General features: G+C 34.9%; 3 protein-coding genes and 1 non-coding gene across 7 annotated transcripts; 2 read left to right on the top strand and 2 right to left on the bottom strand.

Annotated features, from left to right (window-relative positions):
* The first annotated feature begins 8,399 nt into the window (after positions 1-8,399).
* Positions 8,400-10,594, top strand: LOC110773908 (hydroxyproline O-galactosyltransferase HPGT1-like). 4 transcript variants are annotated; one of them, XM_088254396.1, is made up of 7 exons: positions 8,400-8,553; positions 8,664-8,844; positions 9,064-9,159; positions 9,268-9,317; positions 9,434-9,627; positions 9,863-10,004; positions 10,156-10,592. In XM_088254396.1, the coding sequence occupies exons 2-7, from the start codon at positions 8,803-8,805 to the stop codon at positions 10,250-10,252; spliced, it is 621 nt and encodes a 206-aa protein (XP_088110522.1). In that variant the 5' UTR covers positions 8,400-8,553; positions 8,664-8,802; the 3' UTR covers positions 10,253-10,592. The 4 variants fall into 4 exon arrangements, with proteins under 4 accessions (XP_088110522.1, XP_088110525.1, XP_088110524.1 ...); XM_088254397.1 differs by having other exon boundaries at positions 8,412-8,553; positions 8,642-8,844; XM_088254399.1 differs by lacking the exon at positions 9,064-9,159.
* Positions 10,595-11,475: 881 nt separating this feature from the next.
* Positions 11,476-13,812, bottom strand: PSAO (photosystem I subunit O). The gene is made up of 4 exons (XM_021944701.2): positions 13,646-13,812; positions 13,459-13,528; positions 13,016-13,198; positions 11,476-11,756 (listed from the first exon to the last, which is right to left on the bottom strand). Exons 1-4 carry the CDS (start codon positions 13,728-13,730, stop codon positions 11,666-11,668), a joined length of 429 nt encoding a protein of 142 aa, XP_021800393.1. The 5' UTR covers positions 13,731-13,812; the 3' UTR covers positions 11,476-11,665.
* Positions 12,002-12,073, top strand: TRNAQ-CUG (transfer RNA glutamine (anticodon CUG)). The gene has a single exon. It is a non-coding gene; the product is annotated as a tRNA-Gln (tRNA).
* Positions 13,813-19,850: 6,038 nt separating the features above from the next.
* Positions 19,851-21,136, bottom strand: LOC148293960 (uncharacterized). Its single transcript, XM_088254667.1, has 5 exons — positions 21,101-21,136; positions 20,799-20,988; positions 20,560-20,645; positions 20,387-20,468; positions 19,851-20,290 (listed from the first exon to the last, which is right to left on the bottom strand). Exons 1-5 carry the CDS (start codon positions 21,134-21,136, stop codon positions 19,851-19,853), a joined length of 834 nt encoding a protein of 277 aa, XP_088110793.1.
* Between the last annotated feature and the right edge of the window lie 14 nt (positions 21,137-21,150).

Genomic DNA, 21,150 nt, shown 5'->3' on the forward strand with positions numbered 1-21,150 from the left:
TCAAGACATGAACATCATTATAGAAGTAGCACCACCATTATACATCTTAATAATATAATTATATGATAAAATAAATTACACACATACACACATATATATATATTATAAACAGGGAGGGTTCGGATTGGGGATTAGAAAACCATCCCCGCCCTTCTTTGAACATCATACCCGAAAAATTCCCGGAACCTGTCCCTATACCCATTTTTTATCCTTCATACCTAACTTATTATGGTCAAATCCCCACGAAGACCCTTACCTGTGGAGAAAATTACAATCCCTATGTATCAATCAATATCAATATATCAAATACTATTTAACATATCAATCAATATATCATTAGTTCCCATCCTAATTACTGTAATGTAATCACAAGAACTCGAATACATCAAATCCAATGCTATGCAATGTAATGTCGCGCTTCAAGAGAATGTTATCTTAAATTACAAGTGTTACTAATCTTTAGGTTATTAGATATAATTCTATCTTAGTGTCAAGTTATGAAGTACTTTTAGAATACTGGAACTAAATATATCCACTAATGACAAAATAGTAATGGATGAAATAGAGTACATCTTGATTTGTGTGGAAAGACCTTCCAATGTGCAAAGACAAAGGAAGAGTGCTAAAAGCTAGAAAATAAAGATGTTTATGAAGAATACGACATGGATTTAAATAAACCATATACTATTCAAGTTAATCTCGGATTTGAAAGAGAATGTTAACATAGTCCATTATAACTTACTTAAACAACGTAGGAGAAGTTAAGAATCAGAATTATTTTAATATCTATGTGTTACTATGTATAACCAATGAGGGTTGGTTCAGTTGGTAAGGTCCTGTACTGTGTGTAGTCCCATCAGTATTCGAGTTTTCGTGATTACATTACAGTAATTAAGATGTGTGTGTGGATCTTCTAAAGATGCAAAGGAAGAACAAGGTTGACAAAACAAAAAAAAAAGATTAAAAGGGAAGGGAGCTTGTAACAAATGTGGAAATTCAAAAGAAATAAAGAAATAAAAACGAAAAACAAAAGGGGGTAAATCAAATATGAAGTACGGAGTAATAATTGCCAAATATCTTATCAAATGAAATGGCAGTACAGCTCACAAATATGTAATCAGTCAATCAAGCCTTAAGAACCTCCTCTTAACAAAAAGTTATGGGAAGAGAGGAGTGGGGTCCTACTAACGGCTCAATATGTTTGGGATTGGTTGGAGTTTCCTTGCTGTATGTTTTTGGAACTTACACTCAAACAATTCTTATGGAAAACGCCCACATAAATATAATTATAGATTGCGGCCCCCACGCCTGCACCCCATGGCCAACCCCCCAACCCCCCCATGAACATGATCTTCATGTCTTTTGCGGCTTTGCCAATTGAAATCTTGTGGCTCATGGATTGTCATATTCACTACAAACTTGATAAATGTTGATGTGGGTGGTCCATGATGCAGCTTTGATTTCAAAATTTTTGAAACATTCAAGTCACACGCCACAAGTTGTGTTTATCCGTATTGAGGCTGCGGGAGCATAGCAATTAACCTTGTTCCTGAAATCCCTAGCACAACCAATGACTAAAATAAAACTAGCTAGGACGGTTCATTCATTCACATGCATGCATCATGTGGTGGAAATGATGTGCGAAAAGAAAGGATTAGGATAAGGGGGAAGAGCATTATTTCGAGCTATGCTACGATTAGATATCACTCATGTTACAATCAGAAGACACTCACTCGTTTACATGCACGTATGAGGATTGGTCTTAACTTGCATTTACCATATAGTGGAAATGATGTGCTATATAAGAGGATTAGGATAGCTTAAGGGAGCGCGAATAACACTTTCCTTTTGTATTCTATCATTCCTCTGTAAGAGTGCAAATAATTTTAAGTAGTGTTGTGGCATGTCGCTACGTGTGGGTGGTTCCTAACCATTGATGCATTTGGAGGCCTTACTCAAGTGCACTACTAATCGTACAATTATTCAATAATTTTGTGTGAAAACCCGTACGGCTCTTTGAATATAGGAGATTAAAGTTGGTTGATTGAGGGATGGAAGATGAGAGTGAAAGTAAGAAACTCATTGGAAGGTGAAGTAACAAAGTGAGGTGGACATAGATATGATTGCACTATTATTGCTTTGTTTTCTTGAATCTCTTCTCAAAATTGTTGAAAGAAAAGTGAGTGACATTACTCTCCATTTGTATTAATATTCTTGCCCTCTTTATTCGTACTGCAAGCAAACTTCTCAAGGGAGCGCTTTCAAATTTGATTGAAAAATATATTCAACAGTTCATGTGTAGTGTAGAGCTAACACGTGGTCCTATTGCGGCACACTGTCATGGCAGTATTCTAACTTATTGGTAAGGCTCTTTCCGAGTATGTATGAGCAGAAGCAACGTCTCTTTTAACTGTTTCTTTGAATGAAAAGTAATTATATATGAGCAGAAGCAACATCTCTCAAAAAAGTTCCAAATTCGAGTCATATAGTGTGTGTGAGTTTAATATATTATTGTCTCTCTCAATACAAATGGTCTTCAAAAAAAATTTTGAATTTTCTTTAAAGTACTTGGAACACTAGAATACTCAAATTAAAACTAAATCATGATCAAAGTTTTTTTTTTTCTGGTGTAATTTTGAATATTCAAAAGTAGACTTGTACTTGAACATCTTCTATATATATAAAGCAAAAGGCAGAGAATGGTGAAACATTCAAAATACCAAAAAATGCCCTTGGTTAATGCAAACATTAAGAATTGACATTATTAATTAAGTGAGGATAATATGGTAAATTCACATTTTTTTATATTTAAAAAAATTAAAATTAAAAGAAGAATAAGATAATGGATCCCATGTTTATGGAACACAACTACCCATTATCTTTTTTAATTCTAAAATATTTTTAAATATTTTTTAAAAAAAGCATCTTGCAGGCGCGGAAGCGCTTGCGGAGAGGCTAGTAAAGCAAAAGGCAGAGAATGGTGAAACATTCAAAATACCAGAAAATGTCATTGGTTAATTGAAACATTAAGAATTGAAATTATTAATTAAATGAGAATAATATGGTAAATTCACATTTTTTTCATATTAAAAAAATAAAAATAAAAACAAAATCAGATAATAAGTCCTACTTTTATGGAACACTAGCCTCTCAGCGCACGCATCCGCGCCTGCGAGAGGCTTTTTTTAGAAATTTTTAAATTTATTTTAGAATTAAAAAAGAGAATGGGTAGTTGTGTTCCATAAAAATAGGATCCATTATCTGATTTTTCTTTTAATTTTAATTTTTTTTAATATGAAAAAGTGTGAATTCACCATATTATCCTCATTTAATTAATAATTTCAATTCTTAATATTTGCATTAACCAAGGGCATTTTCTGGTATTTTGAATGTTTCACCATTCTCTGCCTTTTGCTTTATATATATAGATAACTACCCATGTTATTTTTTCTTAATTCTAAAAATAAAATAAAAAAGAAAAAAGAAAACCAATTGGCACACAATTTCCATAATGTTTACCCAAAAAGCCTATTTCCATAGAAACAAAAAGTTCTTAAAATATTTGTCGACCATATAATATTCTACTGTTTTTTTGTCTTCCTAACCTTTAACTTGTTTGGAAACTCTTTAGGATTTCTCGGAATAAGAAATATTTAATGTTATGGTTTTAGAAGTTTTACCCCCTGAAGAATTCAATAATTATCTCCAAATTAGCCACATTATTTTGAGATATTATTTTGCAGTTTCACTGCTGAAAAGTTGCACCAAAGTTGGTAAAAGATTCCAGATTGACTTGCAAAGTATTTGCTTTCTTTCTGGTTCAATGAGAAGAAAGGCTAAGAAGTAGGGAATGCCTAATAAATTGATGAAGACAATATTTTCGAATATAAAAACCCCAAACCGTCCAATGACATTACTGTGTGAACTGTTTGAAACTAGTAGGGAAGGTAGATGATAACTGTCAGCATGGTTCCTTCAAAGAACGTGCCTGTCAATTTTTCATCTCTATAAAATGACCAAGTAATTGGGGAAACCATCCTGTTTCTACTACTTGACTGACTGAGTAACAGAATAGTTCAATTCAACGAGAAAAAGTCTTGATTTGCAGATCAATGATCTTAAGCTCGAACCCCCGACACATTGGTAATATGTTTGTGTTAAAAACCTCCCTTCCTCTTTTACTGACTAACTTTTATCATTATCTAGAATAATTATTTTGACACTATGTATTGTCCAGTGACATGAACAATCTCATCCTCTCTAGACTGTTGGAGAGAAGACCAGTCCCAAAATTTCAACAAATTTTGACAATACAGACCTAACCTCTGCATGTAACCATCTAATTCTACCACCTAGAGAGGGGGTTCATGACACTTACTTTTCTTCTTCCCTAACTTCAATGACAATAGATTGATATACAATTGGATTTGACAGTATATCTCTTTGTAAACGACAGGTCTTCCTACTCTCACTTTCACCCATACTGTGGATTCGGGGTTGCAGTCTTCAGTATTACTGGTTTCTATTCAAAGTCATATCATATGTTTTTAGGGGTGTGTGTGGTGGCCATCGTCAACTTCAACATAATCTACAGTTGTGAGCCATGACAAGAGAACGAGCTAATTCATGGGCCATGGCCAGTCTGTTGGCCCCCTAAATATTTTAATATTAAACTTTTAATTTTAATTTTAAGTAAATCAATATGATATTATTGATTAATAAAAATAATATATTCTACGACAGTGGCGATTCCAGGATTCAAAAACCAACCGGGCAAAATTTATATAATAAACTCGACGGTACGAGTGAATTTCACTAATTGCAAGCGATGAGCAAAGCAATGCACATAATATGAATATGGACAATTTTGAAGAAACAATGCTTATAATTCATTCTATGAACCATACATATTACTAACACCGTCATACCCTTGTCAACTCATGTTCTCAACTAGAATATCCTTATTACCAAGCACTTTGCATTTCTCATCTTTAAGAGTCAAGGCATCAGTGTCTGTAATACTCACAATATCAAAAAAGTGCTCACGAATAAAGTTATCACAATCAACAAATCTTAGAATAATAATCGTTTGTTCTATAACGGATTCATCAAGTGATTCATCAACAAGAATACAAAATTTGTTCGTCCCAAGTTCTCTACAAATTGTCTTCCTCACCTTGGTAGCAAAACTATGCAAGATTTGTTTTTGTATGTCATTGGAAATGTATTGAGCATTTTGAGAAGCCTTATCTATGACAACTTTCTCAACTTCTATATTAATTCTTGCAAAAAACTTTACTACTTCAATGAAATTGCCCGATTAGATGAGTCAACGGATTCATCGTGGCCTCAAAAAGCCAATGCTTGATTTGCTAGATACCTAATGCCCTCTATTGTGTTTGTAAGTTACAACTGATTGTCCATCACTTATTGCTTTGATTGCTTATCTACCACTTTTTCAATATGAAGAGATGTGTTTTTTTTTTTGGTACGTTAATCCACTTTTGCATAGTAAGATGATGTGATGAATTTAGCTTACCTACATGATGTTGAAATGCACATTGATTCCCACCAATTCTCTTCCATTTTTTATACCCATCAACAATAAAGTTTGAGTGTGACTGATTCATGTCAAAAAGGAAGGAAGGAAAACAAAATACCTTATTCTTACCAATTAAATACTCAAGCCAAGTGAATTGGCCAAACCACTTTTCATTAAATCAACGAAAGACCTACCCTTCTAAGTGGCTTGGATAATCTTCTAATTCAGGTTGATATGGTCCTAAAAGAATATTGGCTCTTCGCACATTATCTTGTCCATTAACCGGATATTTGCATATTAGACGATGTAATCTTGGATCACGCTCAAGATAATTGATATTAAAATCATGATCATTATCGACTCTTTGAGATTCAACTCTTTCAACTGGAGCCTCGATAATGTGAGACTCGGGAAGATTTTGCTCTTCACATATTGGAGTAGATAAAGAAGTGCTAGAAGACAATGTACTAGATGATGACCCATCATTCTTTTTCTTAAAAAAAGACAACAAGTTCTTTGTTCTCTTGGGATTCTGATTGTGATCGACATAATAAAATATAGTCTATGAATAATGTGTAGAAATAATTTTAATCAAACATATCAACAAAAAATCAAACAAATTATCATAATAGCTTCTCAACAATACCAAACCAAAAAATTATAATTCATCCCCAATGAAACCCTAGAATACCCAATTTTAACAAAATCCAAAATCAAAGCCCTAGAATAATTCATCCCTAATCAAAACCCTAATTAATTTCAATAAAATCCCAAAAATTTCTAATTCATCCCTAATTAAACCCTAGAATACTCAATTTTAAATTATAATTATAACTAAAGATATATAGAAAATGAGAGAATGAGACGAATACTTGTTAACAAAAGGAGAAGAGAAGATGTTGCGAAGTTGCCCATCCAAGATAATAGAAGATGTAGCCAATAGAAGTAGAATTTGACACCCCCCCCCCCCCCCCCCCCAAAAAAAAAAAATAGAGGTAGAAACAAGTCGCTGATGTAGGGTAGCAAAGAGAGAGAGAAATAAGAAGTCACATAGTCAGAAGAGAAGGAAATAGAATATATGGGACCACCTGGATGGGCAACATGTGTGTAGGGTTTGCTTTTAATTTTTTTTAAATTTTGGGCTGGACTTATAACACATGTAGGTATTTGTTTTTTTGAAAAAATTTGGGCTGGGTAGGCACCCAGCCTGCCTTATGCACAACACCAACCATGTCTATGAGGAATGGTACTTGAACCTTAGTGAAAGGTGGGTGGCCTCACTGCGTTGGCCAACTAGTCACCAAAGTTTAGAACCACATAAGATTTTTAGTTTGTCAAAGATCCATTGGTGGAACCATTATGTGGGCTCTGGTTAGTTGTAGCCTAGGGAAGGTTTTGGAAAAAAAAAAAACCTATATAGTTGAGTAGCCGACTATCTTAAATTAAAAATAAAGAAAAATAAACAATTTCAAACCTTACCAACACTAATAGGCATAGTTAGAGGTCTTCCACAAACATTTTCCCAACACCAATACGCATAGTAAGGATAAAGTCCTTAGCTCTAATTCTTTAATTTTAATCTTTTAATGTCTCGAAGAGAGAAGCATTTTTGTAAATGAAATTCATGGCTCTAATTCCATCTTTGTCTTATGTTTACAACTAATGTAGTTTATATGATTTAATGTGTACTTTTGTTTTTAGAAAAATTATAGAAAGTGTAAGTACAAAAAAAAAAAAATCATTATCTTTAAGCTAATAACTTTAGCTAGTCCACCCGTTGAAAAATTCCTGATTCCGCCCTTGCAAAGATCATTATGCTTTCCTTCCTTTTAAAAAACATAAAGAAGAAATTGTACTGGAGAAGTGTTAGACGATAATTTTGGAGTGCCGATTATGAAACATGAACTCTTGGTAATATCATTACTATAAACCCGAAAGTATAATCATTTATTAGGAATTACCGAAGTATTTTTCTTATCAATATGTTTGGACCCTTATTTCTCATACCAAATTGGGCTAAGATGATTTGACAAAAAAAGGGCTAGGATCATTAATCATGCAAGCTATCTAGGAATTTCATAATTGACCTAGTTGGCCTTTTTGACCTATGGCCCAGCTTGTCAAAGATAATGTTTTCCCAATTGATTTTTTAAGCAACCTCGACAGTATGAGGGAAACTTTATTGATGAATTAAAAAAGTACAACGGAGGATGATCAGCCTGACCCCGACTCATTGAATCATAAAAAAGAACTTCTTGTATATCAGAGGGCTTCTCAAACCAACTAAAACAAGTCTCACTACTTAAACCAAACTCAACAATTTGACATATGGCTTCCCCATTAATAGAGATTATGACCGATGATTTCCTTAGATGTCAAGGAATGAGGTCGCATCTGATAGAGGCTGATTCAGTAAAGGATTTGATAATCAATAAAGGATTTGGAGTCTTAGCTTGACAAAGGATTACTTGGGGTTTAAGATAAATCATAATTCGGTTAGGAGATTCATTTAGAGGAGGACATTAATTCTAGGGAGCTTAAGATTCAGGCCCAATAGAGGGGCCTGGAATAGTAGAAAACCTAACCCTATAAAAACACTCTATAAAAAAACCCCAAAGCTCATTTTAAAAATATAGAAAATTAGTTAAATACCCATTCCTAGACATAAAACTATAAATAAACCCTATACTATTTAATGTATATAAACACACCCAAAATAAACCCAAAAATCGACAGCTGTCGATTTTTTCAATTCAACAGTTATATTGGATTACAGTTTTGCCCTTTGCTATTTTGAGAAACGGCTGACTTAATTTTTTTTTTAAAATCTTTTATTTAATAACAATTATGTTGTAGATTGAAGAGGAATAAGAAGAAGAAGAGCATCGACCATGGCGATGCATGCGCTCATGACTCGTCGAGCAGTTTGTGCGGCTCCAAGCTCATCTTCTTCCGCCAATCCTTTCGATGCTCTAGGCAACGCTCTTATCGGTTTTTCTTCCAAGACTTAGGTTCGTTGTCTTCCTCGTTGCTTCTTTCACTTTCAATTTCTCTTTGCCATTTCGAATTTTCAATCCTCAACGGCGACATTTTCTCCAGCTTTTGTTTGACTCATGAGCAGGACGCCCACAGCTTCTGAGCCGTAATTTTATCCAGACACTCATGGCCACATGCTGCACCAGATATGAGAGAAGGCTCACAAGCATGAGCTTAAGAAGAACGAAGAGACCATTTCAAGGTCAGCCGAAATTCGAAATCGTATGCTGGCTGATCCTTCCTTTCTTTTTAAAGTTGGGACAGAGGTTTGTTTTTGTGATCTTTCTTTTTGGTTAATAATGTTTTTGAGTAATTTGTGTTTCAAGTCAAGGCACTGTAAATCATTAGTGCTTGTGAAAGAATTGTAGCTCTGCATTTTTCACTGTAAATATACCTTGCCTTCAAATTGGACCATTACATTTGATAGTTGTTGATCTTGTTGAATACTGAGGAAATTTCTCTTCCTCGACTCTTTTGTAATGCAGATAGTCATAGATTCTTGTTATGCAACATTTGTAGAAGTTCAGAAAAGGGGAAAGGATTTATGGGCTGAGTTTGAGTTGTACGCTGCTGATCTTTTGGTTGGAATAGCTGTTGACATTGCTTTGTGCATACTTGTATAGATAGTTGAATTACTCAAGACTAATTGAGTTTACCACTGGTAACTGTTTTTTGTGTGATTTTTTTAGGGGCGATCTGTCATATCAGTGGATGATACATTGAAAATCATAGCCTGCAGGTAAGATGTAGTCATTTGTTATCTAGTTTAATTGAAGATTTCTGATGGAGTTTTTTATTTATGATTCTTAGTTTACATATGAATCTATGGTTCTGATGTGGGCTTTCGGTTGCTAGGGAACAACATAAGAAATTATCAGCTCTTGAGATGGAGTTGGCTGCAGCTAGACAGGAGGGTTTTACTTCAATGCGCTTCATAGAGATTAATGGAACTGATTATAAGAGAAGGCCACTAGTGGTGATTGGAATTTTTACAACCTTTGGTCGCAAAAACAATAGAGACGCAATTCGTAAGGCGTGGATGGGAACAGGTAATGCATTAATATTTCTATGGGCTCACCTACTTTCTGTTTTTGTTACAGTTAAATTTATTTTCTTTTTAATGTGGCACACATATGATTTGGTCTTGTATATAAATTCTTGAATGATAACAGATCATGTGGAATGTTGTGCAATGTTCTTGTTCAATGTTTTAGTTCTAGTAAGCGCATTGAAGGTTATCATTTTTTGTTTTGGAGGTTTTAAAGTTTGCATGTTAATTTACAGGTGCTGCCTTGAAAAAAATGGAGAATGAAAAGGGAATAATCGCACGAGGATTGTTTGGCACCCAATGCTCAAATTGGAAAGCCATCAGTATCATGAGGATTATTTGGAAGTTAACAACTACATCATTTCATTTGCATAATAGGTAGGATACAAGTGTACAACTCCATACCATTCACTTGAAGTTTATGATATTCATAATGTGATTTTTACTAGGAAGATGGTTCTATGACATAATATTAACAATGTACTTCTATGACGTAGTATTAACAGTGTGGTTTTTTTTTTTTTTGTAGAGGTATCTTGTTATTACTAGTATTCTTCGTTGCTGGGGCTGGCAGGACAATGTTGATCAGTGATGCTGGGAAAGTTTATGCCTTTGGAAAGGACTGAAGATGGATGGTACTATGACATAGTAATAACAAGATAGTTCTATGACATAGTATTAACAGTGTACTTCTATGAAACGGTATTAACAGTGTACTTCTATGGAACAGTATTAACAGTATACTTCTATGGAACGGTATTAATAGTATAAACAATGTACTTATATGAAACGGTATTAACAGTGTACTTCTATGGAACGGTATTAACAATGTTACTTCTATGGAATGGTATTAACACTGTACTTTTATGACATGGTATTAACAATGTACTTCGGGCTTGCTGGGCTTGTTTTGGGTTTTTTTTGAGTTTTTTTGTATTGGGCTTGTTTTAAGTTAATCAATGGCAGAGATGTAATTTATAGTAACTTCAATACTCATTTTATATGTAATAAATGGTTTTTGGGTATGTTTCTAAATTGAATTTCATGTAGGGTTTTTTTATAATTTCAGCTCCTATTTTGGGTGTATTACTAAAGCTCCCCTAAAAATAAAGGAACACTCCAAACACCTATAAATTATAACACTGCCCCGACTTTTCACAATAAAAACCCAAACTGGTGTGCTTTTTTCTTTAAATTTAACCCAGATAACAAGATGTGGAATTCTTTCTCTAAATTTCATGACACTAGGACAAAAAGGAGATTTCATGTATAAAATATTAATAAATGCATGACATGTGGTTGATTTTGGGTTTTGTTTCTCCACATTAGATTAATCAGGGTATCTTTATAATATTGATGGTAGAATTGGGTATGCATATAAATCACTTAATTCTACCAACTAAAAGAAATTACAAATTGCACATGTTCGAAGGTTTCTTAACATTACCCTTATTTGTCCTTGTGTTTTCCTTATTAACACCATTCAAGAGGTGTTATATAAAATGCTTTCATCACTCAGGAAAATCTTAACTTGAACCCAAAAAAAGGTTTTGTTTATAGTTTTTTATTATTATTATCAAAGGACGGTGGAGTGGAACTTAGAGCATTTTTTGAGATTGGAATGAGAAGTACCACTGACAAAGAGCTATTGATACTTTTATGTATAATTTAACAAATGATTGCGTGAAATTTCTTTATTCTAAATTAATTGAGCCTACAACGCCTTACACGACTGAATGCGTGATATGTCCCCTTCAAGACTTCATTGGAAGAATTTAGTTGATGCAACTTCTTAATGCCCATGTACTTTTGGTTAATGACCATCCATTTTCCATTAAGAGAGGTTAACTTAAAGAAGAAAACATAAATAGACCCTTTGTCAGTATAGCCTGACTAGAATATTTATTTACATCGGGAGTACACAATATTAATTCAAGATAATGAAGTTTGCAGTTACACTTGGAGATGAAAGGAAAGGAAGTATTGAGATAATGTTGAACATTAAGCATAGATTTTACATAACCTAAAACGGATCAAATTCAAAAGTAATCTTCAGTCCTCCCCTTGAATCCAATCTGCCCAAAAGTAAGGGCGATGAAAAGCCCCAAGTGCCATGTTATCAGCCACAACCTACTCAAAAAACGTACAATAATCCAAGTCATGTTTACCCGAATGGATATATATAATATTTATATAAAAAAATAAGCAGTGGAATTAATCAAATATCACAAATGGTTAAGAACGCTCAAATTCTCATGCCCTCAATATAATTTGTATTTAACAAAATTCTAATTAATTATGCTTTTCTTTAAATATATTTTTTTAAACCTCATACACGTATAAATAAGAACAGTAACGCTGCATTAACAACAAGAGGTCCCATGGTCTAGTGGTCAGGACATTGGACTCTGAATCCAGTAACCCGAGTTCAAGTCTCGGTGGGACCTTATTGTTTTTCTTTTTCTGCAATTTTTAGTGTACACGCTACTATCGGAGTTGGACTCAAACGCAAGGCCTGCACTGCACCATGTTTGGCCTCTTTTTATTAATTTGCCCTTGGGCCCTAATGCATTAATTATCCCAAGGATTTATGAGAGAATTTGTCGCGTGTGTTCTCCTAATTTTTGCAGGTTTTTTTTAGGTTTTAGAGTTTTCTTAGGACATGACCTAAAATCGACTCAATTAACTAATCTTGTTATGCTAAGACATTTTTACTTGCACAATCCAAAATCAACCTTAAATTTAATAAACAAGTTATGTCGCATTGACGTGCTTTAATTCGATTACTAAACAAGCCTACCCTAATTCAACCCCACAACAAAATTTGTGACATCTATTCCTGGAGTAAATATGAAAGAGCTAGTGGAAGAATTTTGTTTTTTAATACAAGCGATAGTCTAAACTATAAGGGAGAGAAGGGTTTCTCATACACACACCACTAATGTGTTATGAGGGTTCAAACCTGAGATCACTAGTTTACGATTCTTTTTCACTGGGTTGGACCCCGTTGGCTAGTGGAAGAATTTTGATCACTTAACCTTTTGAGCTGGGATTTGATGGTCATTTGGGGTTATTTTGAGGGTTGTTTTGCATGTATATTGGTTGGGTGGTTTATTGGGCTTAGCATTGTTTCCCCTTATTTTGGGCTTATTTTTTATTTGGAATTTGCCTGTGTGTTCGTTTCTGTTTGTCTCGGCATTTGGGCCTTGTTTTAATGCGCTCTTATTTTGAACAAAAATGGAAAAGAATGTAAATTTAACATTTGATTAGTAAAGGGTAACTCCTAGACCATATAAAAAAGAGACCCAATAATAGAATAAGGCATGTTATGTTTTGCAAATAAAAGATTATTAAGAAGGAACCAAAAAAAGAAAAACAAGGCTACTGACCAAAACTGAGAGGTGAGAGCAGGAGGTGAGGGGAAGTGAGCAAGCTCAGCTCCAATGCTCTCAAAGAAGAGCCCTGTCAAACTCTTGCCGTCGATTGCTGGTATGCTCGATGGCACCAACCATCCGATCAACCCAAATCCAATCACATTCAGATCCCTCCGCAGCCAATCTCTCTGGAAGTTGCTATTTATGCCCAACACAACACAACAAATATCAAACATCATTGATTGTATGTCATCCTTAATTGTTTGCTCAATTTAAGATCAAACCACATAAACAACAATAACGAGTAATTTTTCGGTGTGATCATTACAGAATGTGACATGCCGGTGTAATGTTATCAATGCACACTAATTAGCACCTATATGTATTTACTAATATGTACAAACAAACGGTCATGATTTTCTTTATAAAAAAAAAACAAGGATTGATAAGTAAATTACCATGTGAACCTTCCTCCAGAAGCCCTGGCTTGCCTCAGAGGGTTACCAACGGCAATAGGCTTCACAAAGCCTGTAATTAGTTATAATAAAAAAAAGGTTCTTTGCAACATTAGTGTATGGTGCACTGAGGCGCATTTTAGAGAAAGCAGGCGCAAGTTAAGAGTGAGTGAGCATATTTGAATTGAACCTGAAGAGAGGCATGTCCTCTTTGGTGAGAGTGAGGAACTGCTCAAGCCTATCACGGTTGATGCAGTCGCCATGTTCGCTGCCATTCTTCTTTTTTTTGGGTTGAGTTTTGGAGTGAGAGAGTCAGAAATGTTATTGGTGGTGGTGGTGGTGGTTGAGATTAACTTGAAAGGGGTAGGGTTTTGTCAGCTTTTGATAGAGATTTTCTGGAGAAGATAGAGTGGATTTGCATGGATGGCCTGTTCTTCAATGGCCTTCTGCCACCTGGCACTTCATGGGATAAAGTGGGGTCCTCGTTCATCTACTACCACAAGCTGTTACATTATGCTGAAGTTGTGGGCTTAGCATGGTGAGTTTTGATGCCAGGGCTTAAAGTTGAGCTTTGCAAAGTTTGATCCATTAGAGGAATTGAACTGGGCCTTTTCACAGCTAAATACACCCATGCATTTGATCAGTTCACCTGATACTTTTTCTATTTTTGTTTTACCAAAACAGATCGCTTCTTTCAATAAAGTGAAGACGGGATGCCACAACCAAATAATCATTGGATTCGGATCCTCTGTTTTGATTTTCTTTACCATGATCTGCTTGACTTTTGCTCTCAATATGCCACCTCATTTAAATTTCATCCAAGGGTTTTGATTAGGATAGTTTAGTTAATTAATTAGATTTTATTTTGTTTCCCTTTTCCAACTAGGACTTGAGTCCAAGTTAAACAAGGGTGGTTACCCTTTTGATGGGCCGTGAGTATTATAAAGTGGTTGGGCTCCTTTATTGTAAGGTTAGACAATATCAACGTGAACAACACATTAGACCAAGGAGCGAGAGGCAAAGAGACAACGACAAGAGAGGAGGAATTCAATTCTAGGGTTTTTCTTATGCTATTTTTCATTGTGATTTCAATTATGACTACGAGGAACTAATTTTCTTAGCTAGGGCTATGATATAGCCTAATCATGAATACTCAATTTCTTAGTTAATATTAATTTCAAGTTTTTCTCTTTTTATTGAGTATCTTTTGATGTGTTTAACGTTTAATTTGGTTTGGATGTGTAATCACCATCTAAGTTGAATCAGTGTGATGCAAGTTAGAATAGATGTCATACTTAACTTGAGTTTTGCTTCTTGCAATTGGTACCATGAATGACTAATTGTAGATACCATGTAATTAGGGTTTGTGTGATCTCTACATAATTTCCATAGAGCTTAAGAGGTCTTTATGTGTCGAATTCATCTAGATGCCATAGAGAATTGCATGTAAAGATACTTTTGATGTAACCATATGCCATGGCCATTGAATAGATTAGGGAAATTGATCATCAATAAGGGGGACTTACTTGGAATTGCTATGCTAAGGGATTGGGTAGGATTGGTTACGGTGAATCGGATGCTCTAGTGTCTTTCTAGCTTGGTTTTCCTAAATCTCTTATGTCATGCAACTCTATCTTTCATTTAATTGCTTTCTTTAATTTAAGCTTTTCTCAATTACAAATTCAAATCAAGTTCATCCATTAAAGTTTCTCAATTTAAATTAGTTTCAGTTTAATTGGTAAGAATATTAAGAATTAAAACAATCCTTCTGGGACGATGTTGTGCTTACTTAGCTATATTGTTTTTTGATTTGTATACTGGCGAGCATTAAAATTTGATTAATTTGGTAAACCTAAATTTCGTAACAGACATCTCCCTCATCTCATTTTCCTCTCATCCCCACACATTGGTCCATATCTCTCCTCCCACTAAATCTCAAACCCTAAAATCTATTGACGTGAGTTAACCTTCCTAATTATACATGGATATGTCAACTATATAAAATACAGAAGTAAATCACCTAATTAATCAAGGAAATAAATCTCCTTGATTAATTAGGATAACTCACGTCAACACTCCCCCTCAAGTTTGTGCATACATGTCACCAATGCCCAACTTGGTAAGTGAGTCATAAAACACTCGTCCACAGACAGCTTTTGTTAAGACATTCGCTAATTGATATTCTGATTTTACAAAGGGTAGACATATGATCTTATTCTCAATTTTTTTCTTTGATGAAATGTCTATCTACCTCAACATGTTTAGTTCGATCATGTTGAACTGGATTGTGAGCAATATTGATAGCTGACTTGTGTATCATAATGTAACTTCATATGCTTTTCTGGTTTAAAACTCAATTCTATTAAGAGTCTTCTGATCCACAATAATTCACAAACTCCTTGAGTCATTCTTATGTACTCTGCTTCTGCACTGGACCGAGAAACCATACTTTATTTTTTACTCTGCCAAGTGACTAGGTTACCTCCAATGAATGTGTGGAAAAACATTGTGGAAATGCCCAAAGACTTTATGGAAATTTCAGGCCAACTAAATGGTCCAAGTCTCTCGTTGGTGCCGACAAACGTTTTGGACTATTCTGGTGTTTCAGCATGCATATAGTATAACAGCTGTATTTGAAGTTTTGACTAATTTATTGTGTTGTTGATGGGAGTGGACCAAGAATTATTTATTTGGACATCTCCCTCATCTCCTTTTCCTCTCATCCCCACACATTGGTCCATATCTCTCCTCCCACTAAATCTCAAACCCTAAAATCTATTGACGTGAGTTAACCTTCCTAATTATACATGGATATGTCAACTATATAAAATACAGAAGTAAATCACCTAATTAATCAAGGAAATAAATCTCCTTGATTAATTAGGATAACTCACGTCAACACTCCCCCTCAAGTTTGTGCATACATGTCACCAATGCCCAACTTGGTAAGTGAGTCATAAAACACTCGTCCACAGACAGCTTTTGTTAAGACATTCGCTAATTGATATTCTGATTTTACAAAGGGTAGACATATGATCTTATTCTCAATTTTTTTCTTTGATGAAATGTCTATCTACCTCAACATGTTTAGTTCGATCATGTTGAACTGGATTGTGAGCAATATTGATAGCTGACTTGTGTATCACAATGTAACTTCATATGCTTTTCTGGTTTAAAACTCAATTCTATTAAGAGTCTTCTGATCCACAATAATTCACAAACTCCTTGAGTCATTCTTATGTACTCTGCTTCTGCACTGGACTGAGAAACCATACTTTATTTTTTACTCTGCCAAGTGACTAGGTTACCTCCAATGAATGTGTGGAAAAACATTGTGGAAATGCCCAAAGACTTTATGGAAATTTCAGGCCATCTAAATGGTCCAAGTCTCTCGTTGGTGCCGACAAACGTTTTGGACTATTCTGGTGTTTCAGCATGCATATAGTATAACAGCTGTATTTGAAGTTTTGACTAATTTATTGTGTTGTTGATGGGAGTGGACCAAGAATTATTTATTTGGATATCTAAACTACACGACCATTCAAATACAAAGAGGTAAAATATCTATTTGAGTTTACTTCACAATGTTATCACATGATTTGAATCATTCATTTTTCAGTTAATCATTGTTTATAAGAAGTATTGAGTTCATCTATTTATTTAGGTAACTTTTTGTAAGGATCATCTTTGAGTAATGACCTAAATCATGAATCTTTTGGTTAATAAGATGACACTGTGGACTGGGCATAGAGTAATGGCTAGTGGTGTAATAACTTAATAATAAGAGGTTAGAGCTTTTGGAGAAATATTTAAAAATAATAATTAAGTAGAGGGGTTCACAGGAAATATTGACGTACTCTCATCTAAATATTACACTTAAAAGTTTTCCTTTTGGAAATTTCATTAGTCTTCACCTGAAAGGAAATTCCCTTCGAGTTTATCCGAGAGAATGGTCTGTTCGCTTGAAAACAATATATAACCTAATTTATTGTCAAGTTGATGGGAGTGGACCAGAATCATTTATTTGGAGATATAAATTCAATGGCTCTATGCTTAACCCGGTTTGTAGGCTAATAAGAAAAAATTAACCAAATCAAAAATCTTTTCTTCATTTAATAATTATTATCTAGAATTTTTTTTATTGTTTATAGAAGTATTGGGTTCGTCTAATTTTTTTTAAACCACAATTAGATGACTGATGACTGATGACTATGTCTAATTTTTGCCACAAACCTTTTCTCTTCTAAAATACTTTTTATCAATACTGAGTACATACCATGACTCTGACTTTCAATTTAACATTTTGAGGATGCCCAACCACTATTGAAACCTCATGAGAACCACATAACATAAGTGTACGGTCAAAGTGTTCCCCAATAATCAGAGATGAAAAAAGAGAAGTGAAGTAATTAGCCAAGTACTGTTGGTGGACAAAAATTCAAGCATTCACACACTGAAGAAAGAAAAGGGCAAATGGGAGTGTCAAGCTATCAGCACAATGGTCCCCCTCCTAAACGCTTTGCGTACAAAGTTTCTGTTGATTTTTGTTGAGTTCAATTCTAGTGGGAGTGACAAGACGTTACACAATAGGCCCCCCAATTTACATGTTTTACATACAAACTTATGCTTTTCTATTTTCTTGTTGGGTCCATGTAGGAAGACCATGCATATGGCCCCAATTTACAGATTACAAGTTTCACCGGAAATGAAATTTCCTAGGGGTGTCTCAGAATGTGGACAACAATAAATAGACAAGTACCTCTCACAACAACTGTGTTTGAATATTAGTCAATAGTTTTGAGCACATACTTGGTATCTTCTGCACCTTTGAGTTTAGCGGAGAGAATGGACTATTCCCTTGAAAACAATATATAGACTAATTTATTGTCATGTTGATGGGAGTGGACCAAGAAAATTTATTTGGAGAACTCAAGGGCTATATGCTTAACCCAGTTTGTGGGCTAATAAGAAAAAAATTAGTCAAATTGAAAATCGTTTATTCATTTAATTATTATCATGAATATATTTTTTTTAAATTTATAGGAAGTATTGTGTTCGTCTATTATTTTTTTATCGCACTTAGATGCCTGAATGTTTTCAAATTTGGTAACTTTTTGTAAGGGTGATTTTTAATTCATGACCTAAACAATGAACGATTCGGATCATTTTAATGATATTGTTAAGTTGACCCAAACGATTGGTTAACATTGTATTAACTGTTTTTTTTTTTTAATATCTAGCAAATACATATTATGTGGTGTTTATATTGGAACGGTGGTGACACCCTAGCTAGGTAAAGATATTCAATTCGTTATAGTGTGAGTGTGGCTATTCCGAAAGCGATATCTTGCAACTAAAGAATGAATTCTTATTATATGTCATCTTTTATAATTTAAATCAAAATTAGAAAGTAACTGGTTTTATCGTATGAGAATTAAATGTGGGACTCATATTTCTTCTTTGAAGTCGATATAATTCATAACAGTTGGAAAAACATTGTGGAGATTTCAGGCCAACTAAATGGTCCAAGTCTCTCGTTGTTTCAACAATAAGTAGACAAGTACCCTCTCATGCAGTATAACAGTTGTGTTAGAAGTTTCGAGCACAATACATGGACTCTTCTGCACCTTTTGGACTAATTTATTGGCATATTCACTACTACATTTTAGCGTTTGCGCGACGAATCAAAAATAGTCGCGCAAAGAACAAATCTGTCGCGGAAACAATAGCGCGACAGATATATCGTCGCGCAAATACCGTCACGCAAGACTTTGCGCGACAAAACTATAAAATATCGTCGCGCAATACCCTTCGTTGCGCCAATAGTTCAGGGACGACAAACATTCCGTCGCTCAATATTTTGCGCGACGAGAGTACAGGCGTTGCAGCAACTACGCGCGACGACTTCAATCCGTCGCACTGTTGTTCGCGCGACGAATTAACAGACGTTGCATGAACATAATGCGACGACAGATTTTCGTCGCGCAAACAATATTTGCGCGACAAATATTTCGTCGTTGCAAATACCTTGTGCGATGAATAAGGATCGTGACTCAAACCCTTGCGCGACAATGATTTATTTGTCGCATTTTCTTTAGGGGACAAATACGTCCGTCGCGCAAACCGAGGATTATTTTCGTTTACGATATATTTTATGATTTTTTTATTTTTTAAAACGTGATTTGCGCGACGGGTCATTTATTCGTCGCGCAAATATTAGTAATTAATTTTTTTTTAATTTATGTGAAAAAAAAGAATTTTGATTTATTTTATTTTTATAATTAAATCAAATTGCAATTGAAAAATGTAATGAAGAGAAAATAGTTTTTTAAAACATAATATAAATGTATAATATACAAGAGAAATATTTAAAATGTAATTAAGAAAGTAAAAAACTAATTAAACAATGTAGCTAAATCTACTTCCTCGTCTGGCAAATGCGGCTCGGAGGTCTGGACATTGGGGACAGGGGCAGAGGTTTGGTGGCCATGCGCAGAGGTGGACGGGGGAACAAAAGATGGTACAGGAACGCCGGACTGGGCCATGGACTGTATAATCTGAGCCATCTGTGCCATCTGGGTTTCAAGCTGGGCGACCTTTGCTGTCAAAACACTATTTGACTGCGACGATGAACGGGATCTAGGTTCCCGCCGCCGGGCATTCCCCATCCCTCGACAGTATGTCCCTGGCCGCCTCCCTAGAGTCTGATCCAAGGTGTCTGTCAAGACCTGAAACCCCGCATCCTGTGGAGGAGCCACAGACTCGAGCGGCGTATCGGGAGGAAGCTGGGAGGCGGACTCCTGAAGAACCAACTGGCTCTTCTCAATCATGGTCGTTTGTTTAACATAACATAAAATATAAATAAAAACATTTATATAATAACTATGAAACTTGAACGCGTAAAATAATCATTAAAATTAAAAACTACTTACATGAAGGGACTCCGCCAACTCATTCCCAGGTCGAACATAAACGTCGCCGAAGACGTCAATCTCTGGGAATTTGGACCCCTCCTAAATTGAACAAGAGTATAAAAATGTTAGTACAAAAAAAAATTAACATTAATGACATATTAAAAATTAAATAAAAACAACTTATTATTACCCGACGTCGCGCATCCATCCTATAGGAGAAGGGCCTGGAACCTGAATGATGGAGAAGAGCCTTCTTCTCCCTATTGCCCTTATTTGCTTTAGCCATCTTCTGTTATACAAAAATTAAAACGTATTATTTGAAATTGAAATGAAATATTAAAAAATGAAATAATCATTAGTAAGAAACGTGTAATAATTTTGAACTTAATATAAAAAATACCACATAATCAGCCTCCTGAAAATGACCACAGAGCCACTGCCAACTATCCTCCCGCCCCTCAAGCTCCTTCGGGCAACCCTCCTGAAGAGCAACCTGCGGATCATCAAATGCCTGAAAGTGGTGGTGCAGGTCGCTCTTCCACTGCTTGTACCTATCAGCGAAGAGTCTGTTGATGTACCCCAACAACTCATCGTTGACATTCTCTAAATTGTAATTCATCTACAATAAAATAATTACATACATTAAATATTTAAAATATATAAAATTGGAAGGAAAAACAATTAAAATGTAAGATACATACCGACAGGTGTCCATGCATCTCGTTATGCACCGCATCAGGCATGGCCTTCCAAGACTTCCATTTCATCGGACAATAGGTCC

Source organism: Prunus avium, chromosome 6 (assembly GCF_965620075.1).
Source record: "Prunus avium chromosome 6, drPruAviu1.hap1.1, whole genome shotgun sequence".
NCBI classification, from domain to species: domain Eukaryota; kingdom Viridiplantae; phylum Streptophyta; class Magnoliopsida; order Rosales; family Rosaceae; genus Prunus; species Prunus avium.

What these genes read in the sequence shown, in the direction of transcription:
- LOC110773908 (XM_088254396.1), top strand. Translation starts at nt 8,803, where the DNA reads ATGCTGGCTGATCCTTCCTTTCTTTTTAAAGTTGGGACAGAG. An exon ending in TTTTTAAAGTTGGGACAGAG is followed by an intron (nt 8,845 to 9,063) that starts GTTTGTTTTTGT and finishes TTTGTAATGCAG; the next exon opens with ATAGTCATAGATTCTTGTTA. An exon ending in TGTACGCTGCTGATCTTTTG is followed by an intron (nt 9,160 to 9,267) that starts GTTGGAATAGCT and finishes TGATTTTTTTAG; the next exon opens with GGGCGATCTGTCATATCAGT.
- PSAO (XM_021944701.2), bottom strand. Translation starts at nt 13,730, where the DNA reads ATGGCAGCGAACATGGCGACTGCATCAACCGTGATAGGCTTGAGCAGT. An exon ending in GAGGACATGCCTCTCTTCAG is followed by an intron (nt 13,529 to 13,645) that starts GTTCAATTCAAA and finishes AACTAATTACAG; the next exon opens with GCTTTGTGAAGCCTATTGCC. An exon ending in TCTGGAGGAAGGTTCACATG is followed by an intron (nt 13,199 to 13,458) that starts GTAATTTACTTA and finishes GGGCATAAATAG; the next exon opens with CAACTTCCAGAGAGATTGGC.
- LOC148293960 (XM_088254667.1), bottom strand. Translation starts at nt 21,136, where the DNA reads ATGAAATGGAAGTCTTGGAAGGCCATGCCTGATGCG. An exon ending in GGATAGTTGGCAGTGGCTCT is followed by an intron (nt 20,646 to 20,798) that starts GTGGTCATTTTC and finishes AGATGGCTAAAG; the next exon opens with CAAATAAGGGCAATAGGGAG. An exon ending in GTTGGCGGAGTCCCTTCATG is followed by an intron (nt 20,291 to 20,386) that starts TAAGTAGTTTTT and finishes ATGTTAAACAAA; the next exon opens with CGACCATGATTGAGAAGAGC.